This window comes from Oncorhynchus gorbuscha, linkage group LG01 (genome assembly GCF_021184085.1).
Source record: "Oncorhynchus gorbuscha isolate QuinsamMale2020 ecotype Even-year linkage group LG01, OgorEven_v1.0, whole genome shotgun sequence".
NCBI classification, from domain to species: Eukaryota; Metazoa; Chordata; class Actinopteri; order Salmoniformes; family Salmonidae; genus Oncorhynchus; species Oncorhynchus gorbuscha.
In genome coordinates, this window is record NC_060173.1 from 94,728,979 (window position 1) to 94,748,793 (window position 19,815).

General features: G+C 44.8%; 1 protein-coding gene and 1 pseudogene across 1 annotated transcript in view; both read left to right on the top strand.

Annotated features, from left to right (window-relative positions):
* The window catches only part of epha6 (eph receptor A6), a 249,428-nt gene extending 236,541 nt beyond the window's left edge, over positions 1–12,887 (top strand). Inside the window, exons 12-18 of the mRNA XM_046366591.1 lie at positions 524–709; positions 6,899–6,960; positions 7,058–7,267; positions 8,189–8,338; positions 9,012–9,205; positions 9,307–9,456; positions 11,102–12,887. Of these exons, the coding sequence (XP_046222547.1) occupies positions 524–709; positions 6,899–6,960; positions 7,058–7,267; positions 8,189–8,338; positions 9,012–9,205; positions 9,307–9,456; positions 11,102–11,210 (1,061 nt within the window). The 3' untranslated portion in view covers positions 11,211–12,887. The remainder of the gene's footprint in view (positions 1–523; positions 710–6,898; positions 6,961–7,057; positions 7,268–8,188; positions 8,339–9,011; positions 9,206–9,306; positions 9,457–11,101) is intronic.
* A 1,173-nt stretch (positions 12,888–14,060) lies between these two features.
* On the top strand, positions 14,061–17,289 carry LOC124026114 (annotated as a pseudogene).
* Positions 17,290–19,815: the final 2,526 nt, after the last annotated feature.

Consider the following 19,815-nt stretch of genomic DNA (forward strand, 5'->3'; position numbering starts at 1 on the left):
TCTGGCATCTGGGTGTAATATGCCATAATGAGCCATATGAAGCAATCTGTTTTCATTTTAAAGAAAGGAAGTTAATTATATCTTCTATACAGTGGGGGGCCTGTGCTTCCCCTCCCAGCACTTGATTTAAGACTACATTCTCTCTGCTCAGTATAACAATCCAACACACACACACACACACAGTGGGGGATATGAAAGTTGTTAGAGCTTTAGAGAGCAGAGGAGAGACTATGGATTGATTGTAGGCTGATAGTTCAGAAGGAGCAAAGAGACATTTTAGAGAGTTGAATAATTCAGAGTTAAACGTGTTGTGGAGTTGTCTCTGTACTGCAACACTGCCCTCCAGTGGTTTGATATTGTGTGTGTGTGTGTGTGTGTGTGTGTGTGTGTGTGTGTGTGTGTGTGTGTGTGTGTGTGTGTGTGTGTGTGTGTGTGTGTGTGTGTGTGTGTGTGTGTGTGTGTGTGTGTGTGTGTGTGTGTGTGTGTGTGTGTGTGTGTGTGTGTGTGTGTGTGTGTATTCCAGGTGAGTTCGGGGAGGTGTGTAGCGGTCGTCTGCGGACACTGGGGAAGAGGGAAATCTCTGTGGCGATAAAGACGCTGAAAGGCGGCTACGTGGAGCGCCAGAGGCGGGACTTCCTCCGAGAGGCCAGCATCATGGGACAGTTTGATGACCCCAACATCATTAGGCTGGAGGGCGTGGTCACCAGAAGTAAGGAGGATCATGGGAATTGTAGTCGATTCTGTTTTTAGGAGTTTACATGGACAGACAGACCGCAGAAAGTGTGTGTTTATCTGGGACAGCTGCCTCTAACACCGTTAATGAGTCATTACAACCAGCCATTCCACATAGCTGCATATGCCACACACACACAAGCACACGCTCCAGCACAATGTGTAGCAGCCATTCCACGCTCGTCTAGTCCACTGTTCTGTAGAGACACCTGTGTACGCCACACTGTCACTTTCTCCATCGTTCTTTCCCTCTGATCTCTCTCTTCACTGTCAGACACTCTTCTCTCTCCCTCTCCCTTTCTCTCTCCCTCTCCCTCTCTCTCTGTCTCCTTCAGTCTGTCTCCATATGTTGTTTCCCCTCCTCCACTCCAGAGTCTAATTAAAGGGGAGGTATCAGGGTGTGACTATCTTACCTGAACAGAAACACAAGGTAATGTTCCTCACTCACCACTACTTTATACTCTCAGTAGTTCCTCTGGATTGGCTCTACAGATACAGAGAGATGGAGAGAGGAAGAGAGAGAAGTAGATAGGAGATAGGAAGAGAGAGGTAGAGAGGAAGAGAGAGAAGTAGATAGGAGAGAGGAAGAGAGAGAAGTAGATAGGAGAGAGGAAGAGAGAGAAGTAGATAGGAGATAGGAAGAGAGAGATAGATAGGAGATAAGAAGAGAGGTAGAGAGTAGATAGGAAGAGAGGTAGATAGGAAGAGAGAGGTAGAGAGGAGATAGGAAGAGAGAGGTAGAGAGGAGATGGGAAGAGAGAGGTAGAGAGGAGATGGGAAGAGAGGAGATAGGAAGAGAGAGGTAGAGAGGAGATGGGAAGAGAGAGGTAGAGAGCATATAGGAAGAGAGAGGTAGAGAGGAGATGGGTAGAGAGGAGATACGAGGAGATGGGTAGAGAGGAGATACGAGGAGATGGGTAGAGAGGAGATACGAGGAGATGGGTAGAGAGGAGATACGAGGAGATGGGTAGAGAGGAGATACGAAGAGAGGTAGAGAGGAGATAGGAAGAGAGAGGTAGAGAGGAGATGGGAAGAGAGAGGTAGAGAGCATATAGGAAGAGAGAGGTAGAGAGGAGATGGGTAGAGAGGAGATACGAGGAGATGGGTAGAGAGGAGATACGAGGAGATGGGTAGAGAGGAGATACGAGGAGATGGGTAGAGAGGAGATACGAAGAGAGGTAGTAGAGAGGAGAGAAAAAGAGAAGCTAGACAGAAGACGTAGAGAGAGAGAGAGAGGTCATGATCAGATGAGCTCCTGCATTTTTCAGAATGTTCTTAAAAATATATAGATTTAGAGTTAGATAAACTTGGATTTTTTTGTCAGGAACATATACAGGATGCTACCATCTACAACATAACCTTCACTATGTCATCAGGACATATACAGGATGCTACCATCTACAACATAACCTTCACTATGTCACCAGGACATATACAGGATGCTACCATCTACAACATAACCTTCACTATGTCACCAGGACATATACAGGATGCTACCCTCTACAACATAACCTTCACTATGTCACCAGGACATATACAGGATGCTACCATCTACAACATAACTCCAAATCAAAACTCAAAACCTACAACCTGATTTTGGACGGAATTACAGAATCACCTGGAAGGTTTACAACTACCAAAGATTATTATTCCAACACTATACAGCAAATGCTCTGGAAAACAACAGAAACCTGAAAACACCATCCAACCTGGAACTGGGTGAGTAATGTTTAGTCTGAAGCTATATTTTATTTCCAAAAGCCAAGAAGAAAAATACATTACATTACTTCATAAGGACTGAATGCTAAATTAAGGCTGCCACTTGATACAACTTCAATTAGCACTGACGTGTCAAGTGAGAGGTGTCAAAGCCCTTTAGCCCATCAGTGGCAGGAGAGTCGCACAGTCTACTCCAACCAAATGGAGAGGCCTTAGAAGCTGCCTCCCGCTGTTCAGAGGCAATTAAAATACAGTACCCTGTGTATGTAAAGAATAATAAGGCAAGAAAAGATCACAAAATGAAGTTCCTTTAGGAAAATCAAGAGACACGTTTTGCTGACTATTATAAAAATGAGAACATCAGCAACCTCATCTTCCACACAAACCATCCCCTGGCATGGCACAGTGCTATATTTGCACACTACTCCTCTGTTTCACCTAATCAAAGAATTAGCCCAACAGGAGAAGCTCTCCCTTGAGCAGGTCAGACCAGACCTCTTCAATACATAACCCAACAGATGAGCAACCCCAAGCGGAAAGTCAACCTCCCAGCACAGAGTACTACTCCCTCATTGAAGGATACATTCCCCCAGCTGGAGGTAAGACAGGTGGAGCTGAAACAGCAGGGGTTTACACTCCAGTCAGCACAGACCCAGACAACAGTCCAGCACAACAACACCCCCTTAACCAGACCCAGAGAGATGGAGGAGGTGAGAGACCTATCTGCACTCTGGACTGCGGTGAGACAACTTCAACAATAGTAAAAGCAAGAGCAGGAGAATAGCAGAGCACTAGAGGAGAGGATCAGACTGCTGGAGGAGAGGGTGAGGGGGGTGGCGTGTGACAGAGAACAACCCACTAGAGAGGTGGCCACCCCCGCAGAGAAGCCAGCAGAACAGCCCACCTCAGCTCCCGCCAAAAGTCTCGACAGCACAGCACAACAGTCCACACCAGACCCTGACCATAGCATTCACATCACAGCAGAACAGACAAATGAAGAACCCCAAGCCCATGGGCATCTCACACCCCCCTCTGAGCAGGGGGCACCCCCCCCCCCCTGTCAGCCACCCTGATAGCCCTCCTGACAACCCCCCCCACATCGACTGAGGACAAACACAAGACACAGATTGTTCTCCTTATGGACTCAAATGGGAAATTTATACAAGAAGTATACAGTGTGTCTAAACTCTGGTGTCCAAACACCCAGCGCTCCCTAGACCTTCTGTCTCAGGCCCAACTAGGTTCACCTAGCCACATAATAATACACACAGGCACAAACGACCTGAGAACACAGCAAGAAAGGGTGGCCACCACACTGAACGGAATGATTGAAAAAGCTTCTTCTACTTTCCCCAACGCACAAGTGGTTATCTCCACCCTGCTACCACAAAAAGACTTCCACCCTGCTAACATACAGTGGGTAAACGCAAGTATTTCCCATGACTGTGCCTCAAAACCACATATTTTCCTGGCGCACCACACCACCCTGGACTTGAACAGCCTCTATCACCAGGTCCACCTATACAAGGCAGCAGTGCCCACCTTCACCCGGACTCTAAAGGACATCCCACTCTGAGGCCAAACCACACGACCAACAACATTGGACACTTTATGGAACACAAATCCTTCACTATCTCATATCTCATCCTGGAATATCCAAGGCCTGAGGTCATCTGCCTTTGGCCTAAAGAGCAGGAACCTGGACTTCATCAAAGAAATTGGAAATACAGACATTGTCATCCAACAAGAAACCTGGAATAGAGGAGACGGACCCACTGGTTGCCCTCTAGGTTACAGAGAGCTGGTAGTCCTATCCACCAAGTAGTACTGTAGACTATTTTATCACTGACCTCAACCCTGAGTCTCTCAGAGCATTCACAGACAGCCCACTGACACCCCTATCAGACCACAGCAAAATCACCGTCTACTTGAGCAGGGCAATACTCAATCATGAGGCATCAAAGCCGAAGGAACTGCTCAATATTAAGAAATGCTATAGACGGAAGGAATGTAGTTTGGAAACCTACCAAAAAACAATGAGTCTTTATTCTTTTGGAACATCTGTGAGTGTAATGTTTACTGTTCATTTTTATTGTTTATTTCACTTTTGTATATTATCTACTTCACTTGCTTTGGCAATGTTAACATGTGTTTCCCATGGCAATAAAGCCCCTTGAATTAAATTGAGAGAGGAAGAGAGAGAGGTAGAGAGAGAGAGGTTTACATGGAGAACTCAGGCCTGGTCCTCTCTGAAGCTCAGAGCTGATACAGAGAGAAGTGTAATCTGGTCAACACCATGGACAGACAGCCTCTGATCACTGTTCTCTGCTGCCAGCCCAGCCAGCTGCTCTATATCTTCAGCCCCCATTCACCACCGCTTCTCTAACTCTCTCTCTCTCTCTCTCTCTCTCTCTCTCTCTCTCTCTCTCTCTCTCTCTCTCTCTCTCTCTCTCTCTCTCTCTCTCTCACACTCTCTCTCTCTCTCTCTCTCTCTCTCTCTCTCTCTCTCTCTCTCTCTCTCTCTCTCTCTCTCTCTCTCTCTCTCTCTCTCTGGCTGGCTGGCTGGCTGACTTACTGACTGACTGACTGCCTCACAGAGCCCCCATTCAGGCCTGGCTAGCTGAAGAAATCACTGGCCTTATGTGTGAGCCAGATACTGAGTGTCCTGACCTGCCCCCTACCTCTCTCACTATAGCCGAACAGCAGGCCAGGGTTGTCAGCGCCAACGTTATTTCACTTTCAACGTCATTTCACTTCACGGAAACTGATCCATGTCTTGAAGAATTCATCAAATAGCCATTAGTTAACTGAAACTCAGTCCTCCAAAAAGTGTGATACAATTGAAATAGTACATTTTACAGGAAACCAAGTAATCATGACAACGACCCCTGACTGAGGCCTGCTTCTAATTCAGCCGTGGCAGGGTCAGACTTTTCAACCTCCCGTCCTGTTTCTTTTCACATCTCGGATTGTATATTCTGATATCATAGCCTCACAGCGGGCCTGTCCTTACTGCCAGACTGTTGAGCCAATTACCCCAATTAACAGGATACTGTGAGGAGTAAACAGAATGTCACTTTAGCGAAGCTAAACGTGCGATCGACAGAACCAATCAGCTGTAGTCTGTGTGAATCAGGAGCTGTGAAATGTCTGATGAGTTTGAACAGTGGGGTTTCCTTTAGTGTTCCCTTTCATGCATTACCATGGAGCCACTCATTCTGTGTCAATGGATGGACAACACAACAGACAAGAAACATAACATAAATCAATGGGCTCTAAAACAGTGAAAAACGTTTGTTGGTTAAATGTGTAGTTTTATGGATCACTGTATGATTTGGCTGTATGTTTTCTAATGAAAGACCTGTCTTTAATGCATATTATTATAATATATTAAGCTGTCCAGAGCTGTCTCTGTCTCTCTGTTGTGTGTAATCCTGTAATTAGTGCACTCAGCAGCACACTCACCCACTGGGAGATCACAGAGAGGAGATGGCTGCCCCATGGGAGGCAGGGGGAGACAGCCGATAAATACCCCTTTGTCCTCACCCCGGCCTCCTCTCTGCTGTCCTGACTCCCTCTCCCTCCCGGGCCCCTCCTCTCTCTTCTCTCTCTGCCTTTACCGTGGCTCCTCATCTCCTACTCCCTTGACCTCCCGCCTGTCTACCTCTCCTCCCTGGTGTGACTAAAGAGCAATAACAGTGGCCAATAATTAGAACAGGCTGTTAATCAAACAGGATGTTAATTAATCCAGTGGTGGATTATGGTCCACTCTCCCCAGGCCCATAGACTCTCACAGGGAAACAGCATGCTAATGCTAAAGGCTAACGCTAATCCCTCCCCAGGCCCATGGACTCTAACAGGAAACAGCATGTTGATGCTAAAGGCTAATGCTAATCCCTCCCCAGGCTCATAGACTCTGACTGGGAAACAGTGTGCAGATGCAAATGTGGGCAGCAGGTGGCCTAGATGCTAGAGAGAGTACCAACCCTTGAGCAAGGTTAAACCGCAACCTGCTCCAATGGTGCTGTACCATTGCTGACCCTGAGCCTCTCAATGTTTGAGGGTCTGGAGGGGTTGGGACAAATGTCCATTAAACACATATATCTAGAATAAAGTATCTATTCTTACCCCCGGTCTAATCTTCTATTAACCATCATACAGAGAGTAACTCCACTCTGAGTCCTTCAGCAAACAGGGATTAATGAAACACAGGGAAACCTGAGCCAGTGTTAATTTGTTCCTCTTGGTTACTTTCTGTAGCAAATATTGACACAATGATGATACACAGACAGTATGCAAGAGATGACTGCTGCTTGGTTAGTAGCATTACTGTAGAGGAAGGTTCTCCTGCTCAGACACTGGAGAGCTGGGTGTGGGCAGGTTCTTATTCCAGTCACATCTCTAACCGGTCTGACTGACCTGGTGGTGCTGTGTGCTGTGATTTCAGGCAGACCTGTGATGATTGTGGTGGAGTACATGGAAAATGGATCTCTGGACTCTTTCCTGAGGGTGAGAAGCAAATACCATTTGTTTATTGATTTTCAATTATAAAAGAACAGAAAGACATAATGAAAATCTCGCTCTCTTGTGTCCCTCTCTCCATTAGAAGCACGACGGTCACTTCACAGTGATCCAGTTGGTGGGCATGCTGCGTGGCATCGCGTCAGGCGTGAGGTACCTGTCTGACATGGGTTACGTCCACAGGGACCTGGCCGCTCGTAATATCCTGGTGAACAGCAACCTGGTGTGTAAGGTGTCTGACTTCGGCCTGTCCAGAGTGCTGGAGGACGACCCCGAGGCAGCTTACACCACCACGGTAACTATGATCTTCCCCTGACCTTATCTGTGCTTTCAATAGCTTTCACTCATCTTTCTTTCCACTCGATCAACTGCTGTTATTTTGTTCTATTTATGTTCTGTATAGTCTGTCTTTTCCAAAAACACACAGTTCTCTGAGTCTGCATGCCCTCCTAGTGACCTCTATTCTCAGGGTCACTCTGAGGGGAAGGGGTGTATTCTGGAAGAAAACGGGGAAGAGAGAACAGAAAGGATATTTTGCTTTTGGGGGCATCTGTAAACTATTTTCCGCTCGACAGAACTTTGGTCTTTAAATTATTTTATTTTTTACCTTTATTTAACTTGGCAAGTCAGTTAAGAACAAATTCTTATTTTCGATGACGGCCTAGGAACAGTGGGTTAACTGCCTGGTCTGGTAGGGTGAGGGGACAGGGGGCGAGAGTAGGTTGAAGAGAGCGGGGAGCAGGCAGGCAGGTTGGGTCACAGCCACAATATGGACTGAGGATTTGTGCAGACTGGTGATTTTACTCTTGCCCTCAACTGAAGAGATAGAAAGAGAGTAGAGGGAGAAAGGCCAGGAGGAATGTTAGTTCTGCTGTTAAAGCAGCTCAGAGCGTTTCTTTGTTCTTTGACAGTCTCAAACTGTGAAAATGTGTTTGTACACGTTGAGAGACTTCAGAAAAGTGCATTCAAACTGAGACTGTTTAACATATGGTCTGTCAATTGCACATATTTCCTCAAGCATGCATTGTCACGAACCAGATGGAACCTGACGTGTGTGTGTGTGTGTGTGTGTGTGTGTGTGTGTGTGTGTGTGTGTGTGTGTGTGTGTGTGTGTGTGTGTGTGTGTGTGTGTGTGTGTGTGTGTGTGTGTGTGTGTGTGTGTGTGTGTGTGTGTGTGTGTGTGTGTGTGTGTGTGTGTGTGTGTGTGTGTGAACAGGGAGGTAAGATCCCTATCAGGTGGACAGCTCCAGAGGCCATCTCCTACAGGAAGTTCTCATCAGCCAGCGATGCCTGGAGCTACGGTATCGTCATGTGGGAAGTGATGTCCTACGGGGAGCGGCCTTACTGGGAGATGTCCAATCAGGATGTGAGTTGTGGATGATGTCTTCTCTATGGAGTTAACCTGAGAGTCTTAATGGGGATTGGGTATCGTGAAACACCATTCTTATGAGTGTCCATACTGTATAATATCTAAAGCTTTGAGATTCCACTGGTGGGAGAGAGAGGGGGAAGGGGGGAGAGGGAGAGAGAGACTGGCCAACGGAGGGGTTTAAAAGTTGTGGAGTCAGACCCTGGCTGACTGACCTCACGGTCTCAGGTCAATGGTCAGAGGGATGGAGGGGATTCATCCCGTCACCCTGTGGAGTGTGAAAGCTCTTTGGTAATCCCCCTCAGCTATTCACAGCGCACACCAGCACACACACAGCCCCTGGCATCATGGGGATTGTGATGCTGGGGAATTGCTTAGAAGTGCTTTCCAAGACAAACGCCCCAGCCAATCCCTGACTGTTGCTGCCTCTGCCTCCTCACCCCTCCGCTCCATCCTACCACCCGTCAGGGCTCAGAGAGGACATCAAGGCTTCCGGCCAGATGAACAGGCTGTTATATTTACACAGCCCCCCCCAACACACCCTGGAGGCATGCTTACAGTTGCTCTGATATACCGTAGTAATACTTGCATAGTACACACTTCCTGAAATGCCTCAATGACATGAGCGAGAAGTGTGTGCGTGCTGACTCTCTCCCTTCATCCACCCCAGGTGATCCTGTCCATAGAGGAGGGCTACCGTCTCCCTGCTCCTATGGGCTGCCCCGTGGTTCTACACCAGCTGATGCTGCACTGCTGGCAGAAGGAGAGGAGCCAGAGGCCCAAGTTCACTGATGTGGTCTCCTTCCTGGACAAGCTGATCAGGAACCCCAGCAGCCTGCTGGCCCTGGTGGAAGATATACAGGGGTACATCACATTCATTTCATTTAACAGACATTCTGATTTCACCCGCAAGTGAAACGTTTTTAGGTCTTATTATATTCTCTTTTGTTTGATCCATCTGTCAGTCTAGCAGAGTCCCCAGGAGAGGTGGTGGACTACCACATGTTCATCTCCATCGGGGATTGGTTGGATTCCATCAAGATGAGCCAATACAAGAGTAGCTTTGTGGCAGCAGGATTCAGCACACTGGACTCTGTGGCACAGATGAGTATTGAGTGAGTGGAGGGACTGTTCCCTACTTCAAACATTACGCTAATGTTACTCTAACTTTAACTAAACATTACTCTAATGTTACTGTAACTTTAACTAAACATTACTCTAATGTTACTCTAACTTTAACTAAACATTACTCTAATGTTACTCTAACTTTAACTAAACGTTACTCTGTTACTCTAACTTTAACTAAACATTACTTTAATGTTACTCTAACTTTAACTACCGTAATTTCCGGACTATAAGCCGCTACTTTATTCCCACACTTTGAACCTCGCGGTTTATACAATGACGCGGCTAATTTATGGATTTTTCCCGCTTTCGCAAGATTCATGCCGCCGCCAAAAAACTGAGCACCGCCACATAATGTGACGTAAATGGAGCGCGCTCAAACTTCCCATCATTCTGATTACGGTAGTCATTTTGTCACCCTCATCATGGCAAAGACACGGAGAAATGCATATGATGCAGCTTTCAAGTTGAAGGTGATCGATCTGGCTGTTGGAAAAGGAAATAGAGCTGCTGCACGGGAGGTTGGCCTTATTGAGTCGATTATAAGACTTTGTAAACAGCAGCATGAGGAACTGACTCAGTGCAAAAAAACAACAAACCTTTCAGAGGGAAGAAAAGCAGATGGCCCAAAGTATGTGCAGCCACTCGACATCAGTGTAAATCGTGCATTTAAAGTGGCGCTCCGTGTTCAGTGGGAGGCTTGGATGACAAGTGGGGAGAAATCCTTCACTAAAACGGGCCGCATGCGAAGAGCAACTTATGGTCAAGTCTGCCAGTGGGTCCTGACAGCGTGGAGCATTGTCAAAAAATCCACTATCATCAACGGGTTTCGAAAGGCTGGACTGCTGCGTGTTGAAGGGGCAGCATGAGCTCAGCGGGGTATTTGCCTCCGGATGAAAGTGACGAGAGCGACAGTGAAAACGATCCAACATCGGATGAAGCAATACTGAGGCTATTCAACTCCGACACCGTAGGAGATGACTTCAGTGGTTTCAGTGCACAGGAGGAGGAAGATAGTGACCAATGACTTTCTTGGTAGGCTACTGTTTTAATTTTTGTTACAAGCCGTGTTTCGTTAAAGCCTATTTATTTTTGTTAAAGCAATTTTTGTTACCGTGTTTTATTTTTGTTACAAGCCGTGTTTCGTTAAAGCCTATTTATTTTTGTTACAAGCCGTGTTTCGTTTAAAGGCTGTGTAAAGTTCAGTTGTTTCAATGTACCGGTAGGCACCTGTGGCTTATAGACATGTGCGGCTTATTTATGTACAAAATACATATTTTTTTATAATTCAGTGGGTGCGGTTTATATTCAGGTGCGCTTAATAGTCCAGCAATTACGGTAAACGTTACGGTTGCACTGCCTGCCCACCTTATCCTTCCAATACCTTAAATTAACCCAACAATTTCCCCTAACCAAGTGTGTGTGTGTGTGTGTGTGTGTGTGTGTGTGTGTGTGTGTGTGTGTGTGTGTGTGTGTGTGTGTGTGTGTGTGTGTGTGTGTGTGTGTGTGTGTGTGTGTGTGTGTGTGTGTGTGTGTGTGTGTGTGTGTGTGTGTGTGTGCGTGTGCGTGTGTGTGTGCGCGTGTGTGTGCGCATGTGTGTGCGCATGTGCGTGCGTATCTTCCCTCTCTCCCTAGAGACGTGCGGAGGATCGGGGTGGTGTTGATTGGCCACCAGAGGAGGATCGTCAGCAGCATTCAGACCCTCCGACTGCAGCTATTACACGAGAATGGCTTCCATGTATGAGACCTTAAAACAGACGGACAGAGAGAGAGAGAGAGACAGACAGACAGCCACAGCCTGTGCCTCAGACAGGCGTACAGACGGACCATCTCAGCCCGGGGGCCTCTCATACTCAGACTACCACACACTTGGACCTTGATGCAGAAACTCCATAAAGCCAGACTGTTTTGTACACCTGAACCTGCTTCAGCCAGAGACAGGCCAATACAGACAGGGACGGGACTCTGAGAATCACACTGTACTGGCTGCCCCTGGGGAATGTATGCCTTGTTGCAGCATCAGTACTTATTATACGGTAGAGCTGTAGATTTGATCTACTACATGTTTTTGTGACCATGATGTAGCTGCTAACAGACGAGCAATCAAAAGGATTGTCCTTAATTAATATGATATGAATTATTTTGGAGTTTGATAAGTAAGCATAATCATAAGGTATTCTTGTTACGTTTTTTAACCTCTCCAGAGTATCTGGGTATGCTAATACTTGAAGAAGACGAAGAGTCCGCTTTGGAAGTGCGGAGTATTTCTGAATGTTTTAAGTGTATAGAATAATTTATCCATTATAATCCTAAAATAATATTTATATCTGTGCAGTCTTGTATGTGAGCGCCCTAGTAAATCTGGATACTATCTTTATTTATTTAGCATTTTATCTAAATGAGCAATATATGCAGTCGTCTCAGTAACTACGATAAGAGAAATAAATAAATGATAGTCTCTTATGGACCTATAGACATTGAGAGCAGATTGTTAGCAAACCTCAACAGACTCTGTTACACGCTAACATGCTAGCTCTACAGGCCAATTGTGCAATGCTAAAGACTTATGACAGCTGTTGGAAAACATTGTATATAGTAGGAATGGAAACCAAGGCTGTTTGGCATACAGTGGTTGGTGTCATGATATGTGTTTGCTGTCAAGACTCACATGTATGCCATGCTTGAGACATATAGAGGTATGTTCTGCTCGGTGACAGACGCACAGAGAGACAGCAGCACCAAAGTCACATATATATACAACATCTCTTTGTCTCTATATGGCCCTCAACAGCATTGTAATATCCCATAAACCTCTCCAGATCCACAGGTAGCATAGGTGAACCACCCCAAACTCTGCCTGAAACCTGAAGTCTTTCATTAGCTCCCCGAAGCAAATGCTTAGGCTTTAACTCAGCAGGCTAACACAGTCTTGTGGAGCACAGACGATTTGGGTTCAAACCCAGTCGGTCACACACACATCTACAGTATACAGTATGTTCAGGAGCAGGAGTGTACCTTAGGAGCCTGTACGGAGTAGAAGGAATTTGCCCTGGAAACTGAACAAAGGTCAGTTTACAATTTTACCCACTAATGGTTGAGGTAAGGATGTAGGAGGTAGGCTATGCTGATCCTAGATCTGTGTTTTGAGGCAACTTCTACCGGCCTGGAGCTCACCTGTCCAGCAGGTGTTCACAGACAGACCTCTCAGAGGGAGGATACACTTGGCTCCTCCTTGAAGGAGAAACCAGATCAGGCTGTTTAGCATGTCTTACTGCTGAGCAAAGGGAATGCTCTTTTGTACAAAGTACAAGTATACTTATAATTCTAGTATTTTATTTTTCTATCATTTTCAAAGAGACGTGGTAGATCTTGCACACTGTAAGAGGCAGTTTAAAACTGATATTTATTTGCAAATAAAGGTGAACAGTACTGGTGGTTAGATGTCTTTTTATTACTGACTGTTTCATTCTATGGATGGCATGTTCTTCTAGGAGTCATTGTTTAAAGGTACTATTCCATCAAATGATGAGAAGGGTATCTGGTTGAACATGGCTGTATTTACTGGAGGTCTTCATTGGTGTATTGGAGTGTAAATGCAGAGTTTACCCAACTTCTTTATTTTGCTTGACACTTTACCCACTTTAATATAAACATCTATTGAAAGTATAGAGAACATAACTTTTTTTCACCGTGACTGGCAATCAGTTTCCCCTTGGTTTTTTTGTTGCCTCAACAGCACTGGAAGTATTTTGTCCACCAGTGTCCCGAGAGGTTTGTAGAATACACTGTATTTCAGATGGACTTTTTAATGCTAGCCAGCAGATGGGGCAGTTGGACCATGCATCGTTTTTTCTTATTTTTATTTAACTCGGCAAGTCAGTTAAGAACAAACTTTTATTTGCAATCACAGCCTACCCTGGACGACGCTGGACCAATGGGACTCCCAATCACGGCCGGGTGTGATGCAGCCTGGAATCGAACCAGGTACCGCAGTGCACTGAGATGCAGTGTCTTAGACCACTGCGCCACTCAGTACCATTATTCGAGCTAGGGCGATGTTGTGGATATCCAACAGTTTGTTTACTGCTTGTGCTTAATTGTTCAACTACTGATAAAGCAGGAGAAAAGCCAAGTTATGCTATTGTCGTGACTCGTGATGTGTGTTAAATAATGAATAATCATCTCGTTTTTTTAAATGTATAGGCTACTACTAAGAAAAGTATATCAAAAAACACCAGTAGCCTGTACATATTCAGAATGACTGGAATATGTAAAGGCTACTGTAGGCCTATGTAATAAACATTTCCTCATGAAGTTGACATTGTCTAATGTCCATCTCAGAATCACCCCATTACTGCGAGTCAGGTCAGCAGTAGGTTCAGAGCGTTAATTCACTCTAATAGGCTTATTCACAGACAGGACTGCCAGTCTGCTGTCTAGTTACATAGTCCTCATATCCATGGCAACATTCTATTTTAGAACGTTAGACTAAATTGTAGCGAAATTGTAGAAACTTTAGATTATATATTGAGGGGGTAAGATGGCTTATACCGAATTCACATTTAAACCTTAGGATCAGATGTAAGAAGGACAAATGGGCCTGTTTGATAAACTGTCGGGATGGCTGGGTCTGAAGAAGAAAGAAGGGATGGCTGGGTCTGAAGAAGAAAGAAGGGATGGCTGGGTCTGAAGAAGAAAGAAGGGATGGCTGGGTCTGAAGAAGAAAGAAGGGATGGCTGGGTCTGAAGAAGAAAGAAGGGAACGTGTTGTGTTTGGGACAACAGCGGGAAAACCACCATCAACCAACTCAAGCCCAGTAATGTAAGTCCACTGACATGGCCTAACTATAATTGAACATATGGGCCTACTGTAGTCCATTGACTGATGTATTTGATTGTGTTCTAAATTGAAACGTATTAACGTGGTGGCCTGTTGTAGGCGCGCGCGTCCTTTGCGCGCTGGCCTGTCAATGGAAAGAGACGGGAGTTGTGTATGTGAGTTGAGTGAGCTGAGACATGGAGATGGTGGTTATACATAAGCGCTGTGAGTGTTAACTGTTGTGGTTATACACTACATGACCAAAAGTCATCTCATTCCAAAATCATGGGAATTAATATGGAGTTGGTCCCCCCTTTGCTGCTATAACCAGCCTCCACTCTTCTGGGAAGGCTTTCCACTAGATGTTGGAACATTGCTGCGGGGACTTCCTTCCTTTCACCCACAAGAGCATTACTGATGTTGGGAGCGTTCCAGTTCATATCAAAGGTGTTCAATGGGGTTGAGGTCAGGGCTCTGTGCAGGCCCGTCAAGTTCTTCCGCACTGATCTTGACAAATCAGATCTGTATGAACCTTGCTTTGTGCCCCGGGGGCATTGTCATGCTGAAACAGAAAATGGCCTTCTCCAAACTGTTGCCACAAAGTTGGATGCACGGAATCGTCTAGAATGCCATTTTTGTATGCTGTAGTGTTGATTTCCCTTTACTGGATCTAAGGGGCCTAGCAGAAACCATGAAAAACAGCCCCAGACCATTATTCCTCCTCCACAAAACTTTACAGTTGGCACTATGCATTTGGGCAGGTAGCGTTCTCCTGGCATCGGCCAAACCCAGATTCGTCCGCCGGTGCCACGTTGAAAGTCACTGAGGTCTTAAGTAAGGCCATTGAATTTGATACACCTGTCAGCAATGGGAGTGGCTGAAGTAACCGAATCCACTCATTTGAAGGGGTGTCCACATACTTCTGTATATATAGTGTATATTAGAACTGTGAATTTTAGGCATTGTGGTTATAAGCAGTGATGTAGTGGTAAACAAAAACATAGGTGGGTAAACTGATCGCCAGTCGCGGTGAAAAGAGTAACGTTCCCTGTACTTTCCATGAATTCTTTCCCAAAAGGTGAGTGTACTGTCATGCAAAAAATAAAGGTGAGTAAATTGTGTTACTTGCGTTTACCCTCCACTACACCACTGATTATAAGAGCTGTGAGTGTTATCGCATTGTGGTTATACATAGGAGCTGTGAGTGTTATCGCATTGTGGTTATACATAGGAGCTGTGAGTGTTATCGCATTGTGGTTATACATAGGAGCTGTGAGTGTTATCGCATTGTGGTTATACATACGAGCTGTGAGTGTTATCGCATTGTGGTTATACATACGAGCTGTGAGTGTTATCGCATTGTGGTTATACATACGAGCTGTGAGTGTTATCGCATTGTGGTTATACATACGAGCTGTGAGTGTTATCGCATTGTGGTTATACATACGAGCTGTGAGTGTTATCGCATTGTGCTTATATATAGTAGAAGACCTATGTGTTATTGCATTGTGCTTATATACAGTAGAAGACCTATGTGTTATTGCATTGTGCTTATATACAGTAGAAGACCTATGTGTTATTGCACTGTGCTTATATACAGTAGAAGACCTATGTGTTATTGCATTGTGCTTATATACAGTAGAAGACCTATGTGTTATTGCACTGTGCTTATATACAGTAGAAGACCTATGTGTTATTGCATTGTGCTTATATACAGTAGAAGACCTATGTGTTATTGCATTGTGCTTATATACAGTAGAAGACCTATGTGTTATTGCATTGTGCTTATATACAGTAGAAGACCTATGTGTTATTGCATTGTTACTCTGCAATTATCCACTACTTGCTTGTCTTCAGCTAAGGTTATATGGTCCACTCTCAGACGACTGGAAACATGTTAGTCAGGTGAAGGTCAGTACAGCCTATTTCACCCTATTTTGCCATTTATTTTTGATACACTTCAGTTATTGTTTGTCTGTCTGCGTTTTGTTTGTGCGTATTACAGACCCAGACACAAGACATTGTCCCAACTATTGGCTTCAATATAGAAAAATTCAAGAGTTCAAGGTAGTAATTAACTTGTAATGTAAACTATGATTAACTTAGTGAACCAGGAAAAAGTCATACTAATTATATTACTATAGTGTGTTAATGTGTAACATGTATGTGGTGTCTCTACAAAGTTGGTCTTTCACAGTGTTTGACATGTCTGGTCAGAGCAGATATAGAAACCTATAGGAACATTACTACAAGTAAGACTTCACACCTGCACTGTTTATCTATATAGACCTGCATGATATGACAGGATGTTTTAATCCAGAGGTGCCTTACCTCTAAACTTAGAGTAACCAATATTGCCTGTAGAGCAGTTTTAGTGGTTACCCAACCCTAAATCTATCTCAAAGAGTTACCGGCCCCCGCTCTGAATCTAATTACTTAACCCTGATGTAGAGAAACAAATTCAGTGTTTTTTACCCTGTTGAACCTCCTATCCCTTGTTGATGACATTGTTTTCTGTTGTGGTGTCCACAGAGAAAGTCACGCGATCATATTTGTCATCGATAGTGGAGACGAGTTACGAATGGTCGTTGCCAAAGAGGAACTTGATACTCTTCTCAATCACCAAGGTAAGAGAATGAGACAGTAAGAAAGAGAGACAGGAAGAGCGAGAGTAAGAGAGGGAGAGAAGGGGAGAAAGACAGACAGACAGACAGAGTTTCTTCACTTGTTCTCTGGTGTTCCTGCTCCCTCCAGACATCTGCAGTAGGAGGATGCCTGTGCTGCTCTTTGCTAATAAGAGTGACCTGAGAGAAGCCATGTCTTCAGTCAAAGTCTCTCAGCTGCTCTGTCTGGAGAACATCAAGGACAAACCCTGGCACATCTGGAGGACACAATAAGCAGGTACAGACACACACAGTTGTGTTGGGATAGGTTACTAAAATCTGTCCCTGTGTTTCAGTGCCAGTTATGCTGTAAAAGGAGAGGGCCTACAGGAGGGGGTGGACTGGCTACAAGGTACATAACTGCGTGTGTGTGCATGTACGTGTACTTTTTTCTGATGGAATTTTGGCACCAATATTGAATCATTCTGTTTTGTTCTACCTTACCCATAGAGCAAATTGCACAGTAAGTATAATGTGTGCTCACATTAGTTTATGTCATTGTGGTGGACTTAGATGATGATGTTGTTGATGTGTTTGGAGCAGGGGAGACTATTCCATCTGTAACAGGTATAATGTTGTCGTGTGTCTCATGATAATTAATCTCCCCTATTCTTAACCCTCTAGTGAAGGGTTTTTCTAATGTAGTTGTGGAGCTTCAGGTCTCATTGTTGAGGCTGTTTGTTGTTGTAACTATCATCTCATGAATTGTCCATATATTTATAAACATATATTGTCCATATGTTTATCAACAGATCATATCCGAATAATGACTGAAATGAAATGAATGAAAGGCTTACGATGAAGGATTGTGATGGAGAGAAGAGGGACCTCGACAACTACAGCATGGCTCCTCCAACCGGCCGTGTCATTGCTTATCTTCTGTCACTATTTACATACAGTATGTGGTGCGAGGGAATCTACAACTACAGCATGGCTCCTCCAACCGGCCGTGTCATTGCTTATCTTCTGTCACTATTTACATACAGTATGTGGTGCGAGGGAATCGACAACTACAGCATGGCTCCTCCAACCGGCCGTGTCATTGCTTATCTTCTGTCACTATTTACATACAGTATGTGGTGCGAGGGAATCGACAACTACAGCATGGCTCCTCCAACCGGCCGTGTCATTGCTTATCTTCTGTCACTATTTACATACAGTATGTGGTGCGAGGAATCGACAACTACAGCATGGCTCCTCCAACCGGCCGTGTCATTGCTTATCTTCTGTCACTATTTACATACAGTATGTGGTGCGAGGAATCGACAACTACAGCATGGCTCCTCCAACCGGCCGTGTCATTGCTTATCTTCTGTCACTATTTACATACAGTATGTGGTGCGAGGGAATCGACAACTACAGCATGGCTCCTCCAACCGGCCGTGTCATTGCTTATCTTCTGTCACTATTTACATACAGTATGTGGTGCGAGGGAATCGACAACTACAGCATGGCTCCTCCAACCGGCCGTGTCATTGCTTATCTTCTGTCACTATTTACATACAGTATGTGGTGCGAGGGAATCGACAACTACAGCATGGCTCCTCCAACCGGCCGTGTCATTGCTTATCTTCTGTCACTATTTACATACAGTATGTGGTGCGAGGCTCAACTACAGCATGGCTCCTCCAACCGGCCGTGTCATTGCTTATCTTCTGTCACTATTTACATACAGTATGTGGTGCGAGGGAATCGACAACTACAGCATGGCTCCTCCAACCGGCCGTGTCATTGCTTATCTTCTGTCACTATTTACATACAGTATGTGGTGCGAGGAATCGACAACTACAGCATGGCTCCTCCAACCGGCCGTGTCATTGCTTATCTTCTGTCACTATTTACATACAGTATGTGGTGCGAGGGAATCGACAACTACAGCATGGCTCCTCCAACCGGCCGTGTCATTGCTTATCTTCTGTCACTATTTACATACAGTATGTGGTGCGAGGGAATCGACAACTACAGCATGGCTCCTCCAACCGGCCGTGTCATTGCTTATCTTCTGTCACTATTTACATACAGTATGTGGTGCGAGGGAATCATCTGTTTTTCCTTTCTGTTTGATACTCTGTCATGATGCCTACTGTATGATACCGTTGTAAAGTGTTGATGTGAAGTGTTGTTGAACCGCTTGCTGCAGTGAAGAGAGACCACCCTCTGAGATGGATTCACCTGGGACCAGTAACCAAAATGTCGATGGTTCGAATCCCCAAACCAACGAGATGAAAAATCTGTCGATGTCCCCTTGAGCAAGGCACTTAACCCTAATTGCTCCTGTAAGTGGCTCTGGATAAGAGCCTCTGCTGAATGACTAAAATGTAAATGTATTCAGACTGTTATTCAGTGTTACAGCACGTGATGTGTAACTGTGTTGTCTGCTTGTGGAAATATATGATTCATGTATTCTGTTGTTAAACATTTTACCCTCCATATTTCTGAACTGTACTTGATGCTTGTTTTGTATGCCATTAAATGTGCTGTGATGTTTTCAGACATAGTACACCAGTCAGTGCTACAATATATTGCTATATATGTTGGGATGTTTTAATGAAAACAATTAAAGGCGTAGCATTTGCTTGATTTGTTTAGTCTCTTTCTTCTCCTCCAAGAGGATGACAATTTGTCTTTCTATTTGCAGGATCTGTAGATATATTGATCTGGCTTAGTGAGTGGGGTTAATAGTGAATTAACAATTCAGACTGCAAAGGCTGTTTTAATCATTTATGCAAAAACAGATGAGTTTAGGTTCCATCAACACAGGAAGTATCAAGTGCAACTAGGAAAGTACATTTCCTGAAGAGAATGTGGTGTGCTTGCTTAAAAGGGAAAGGGGGATACCGAGTCAGTTGTACTACTGATTGTTTTCAA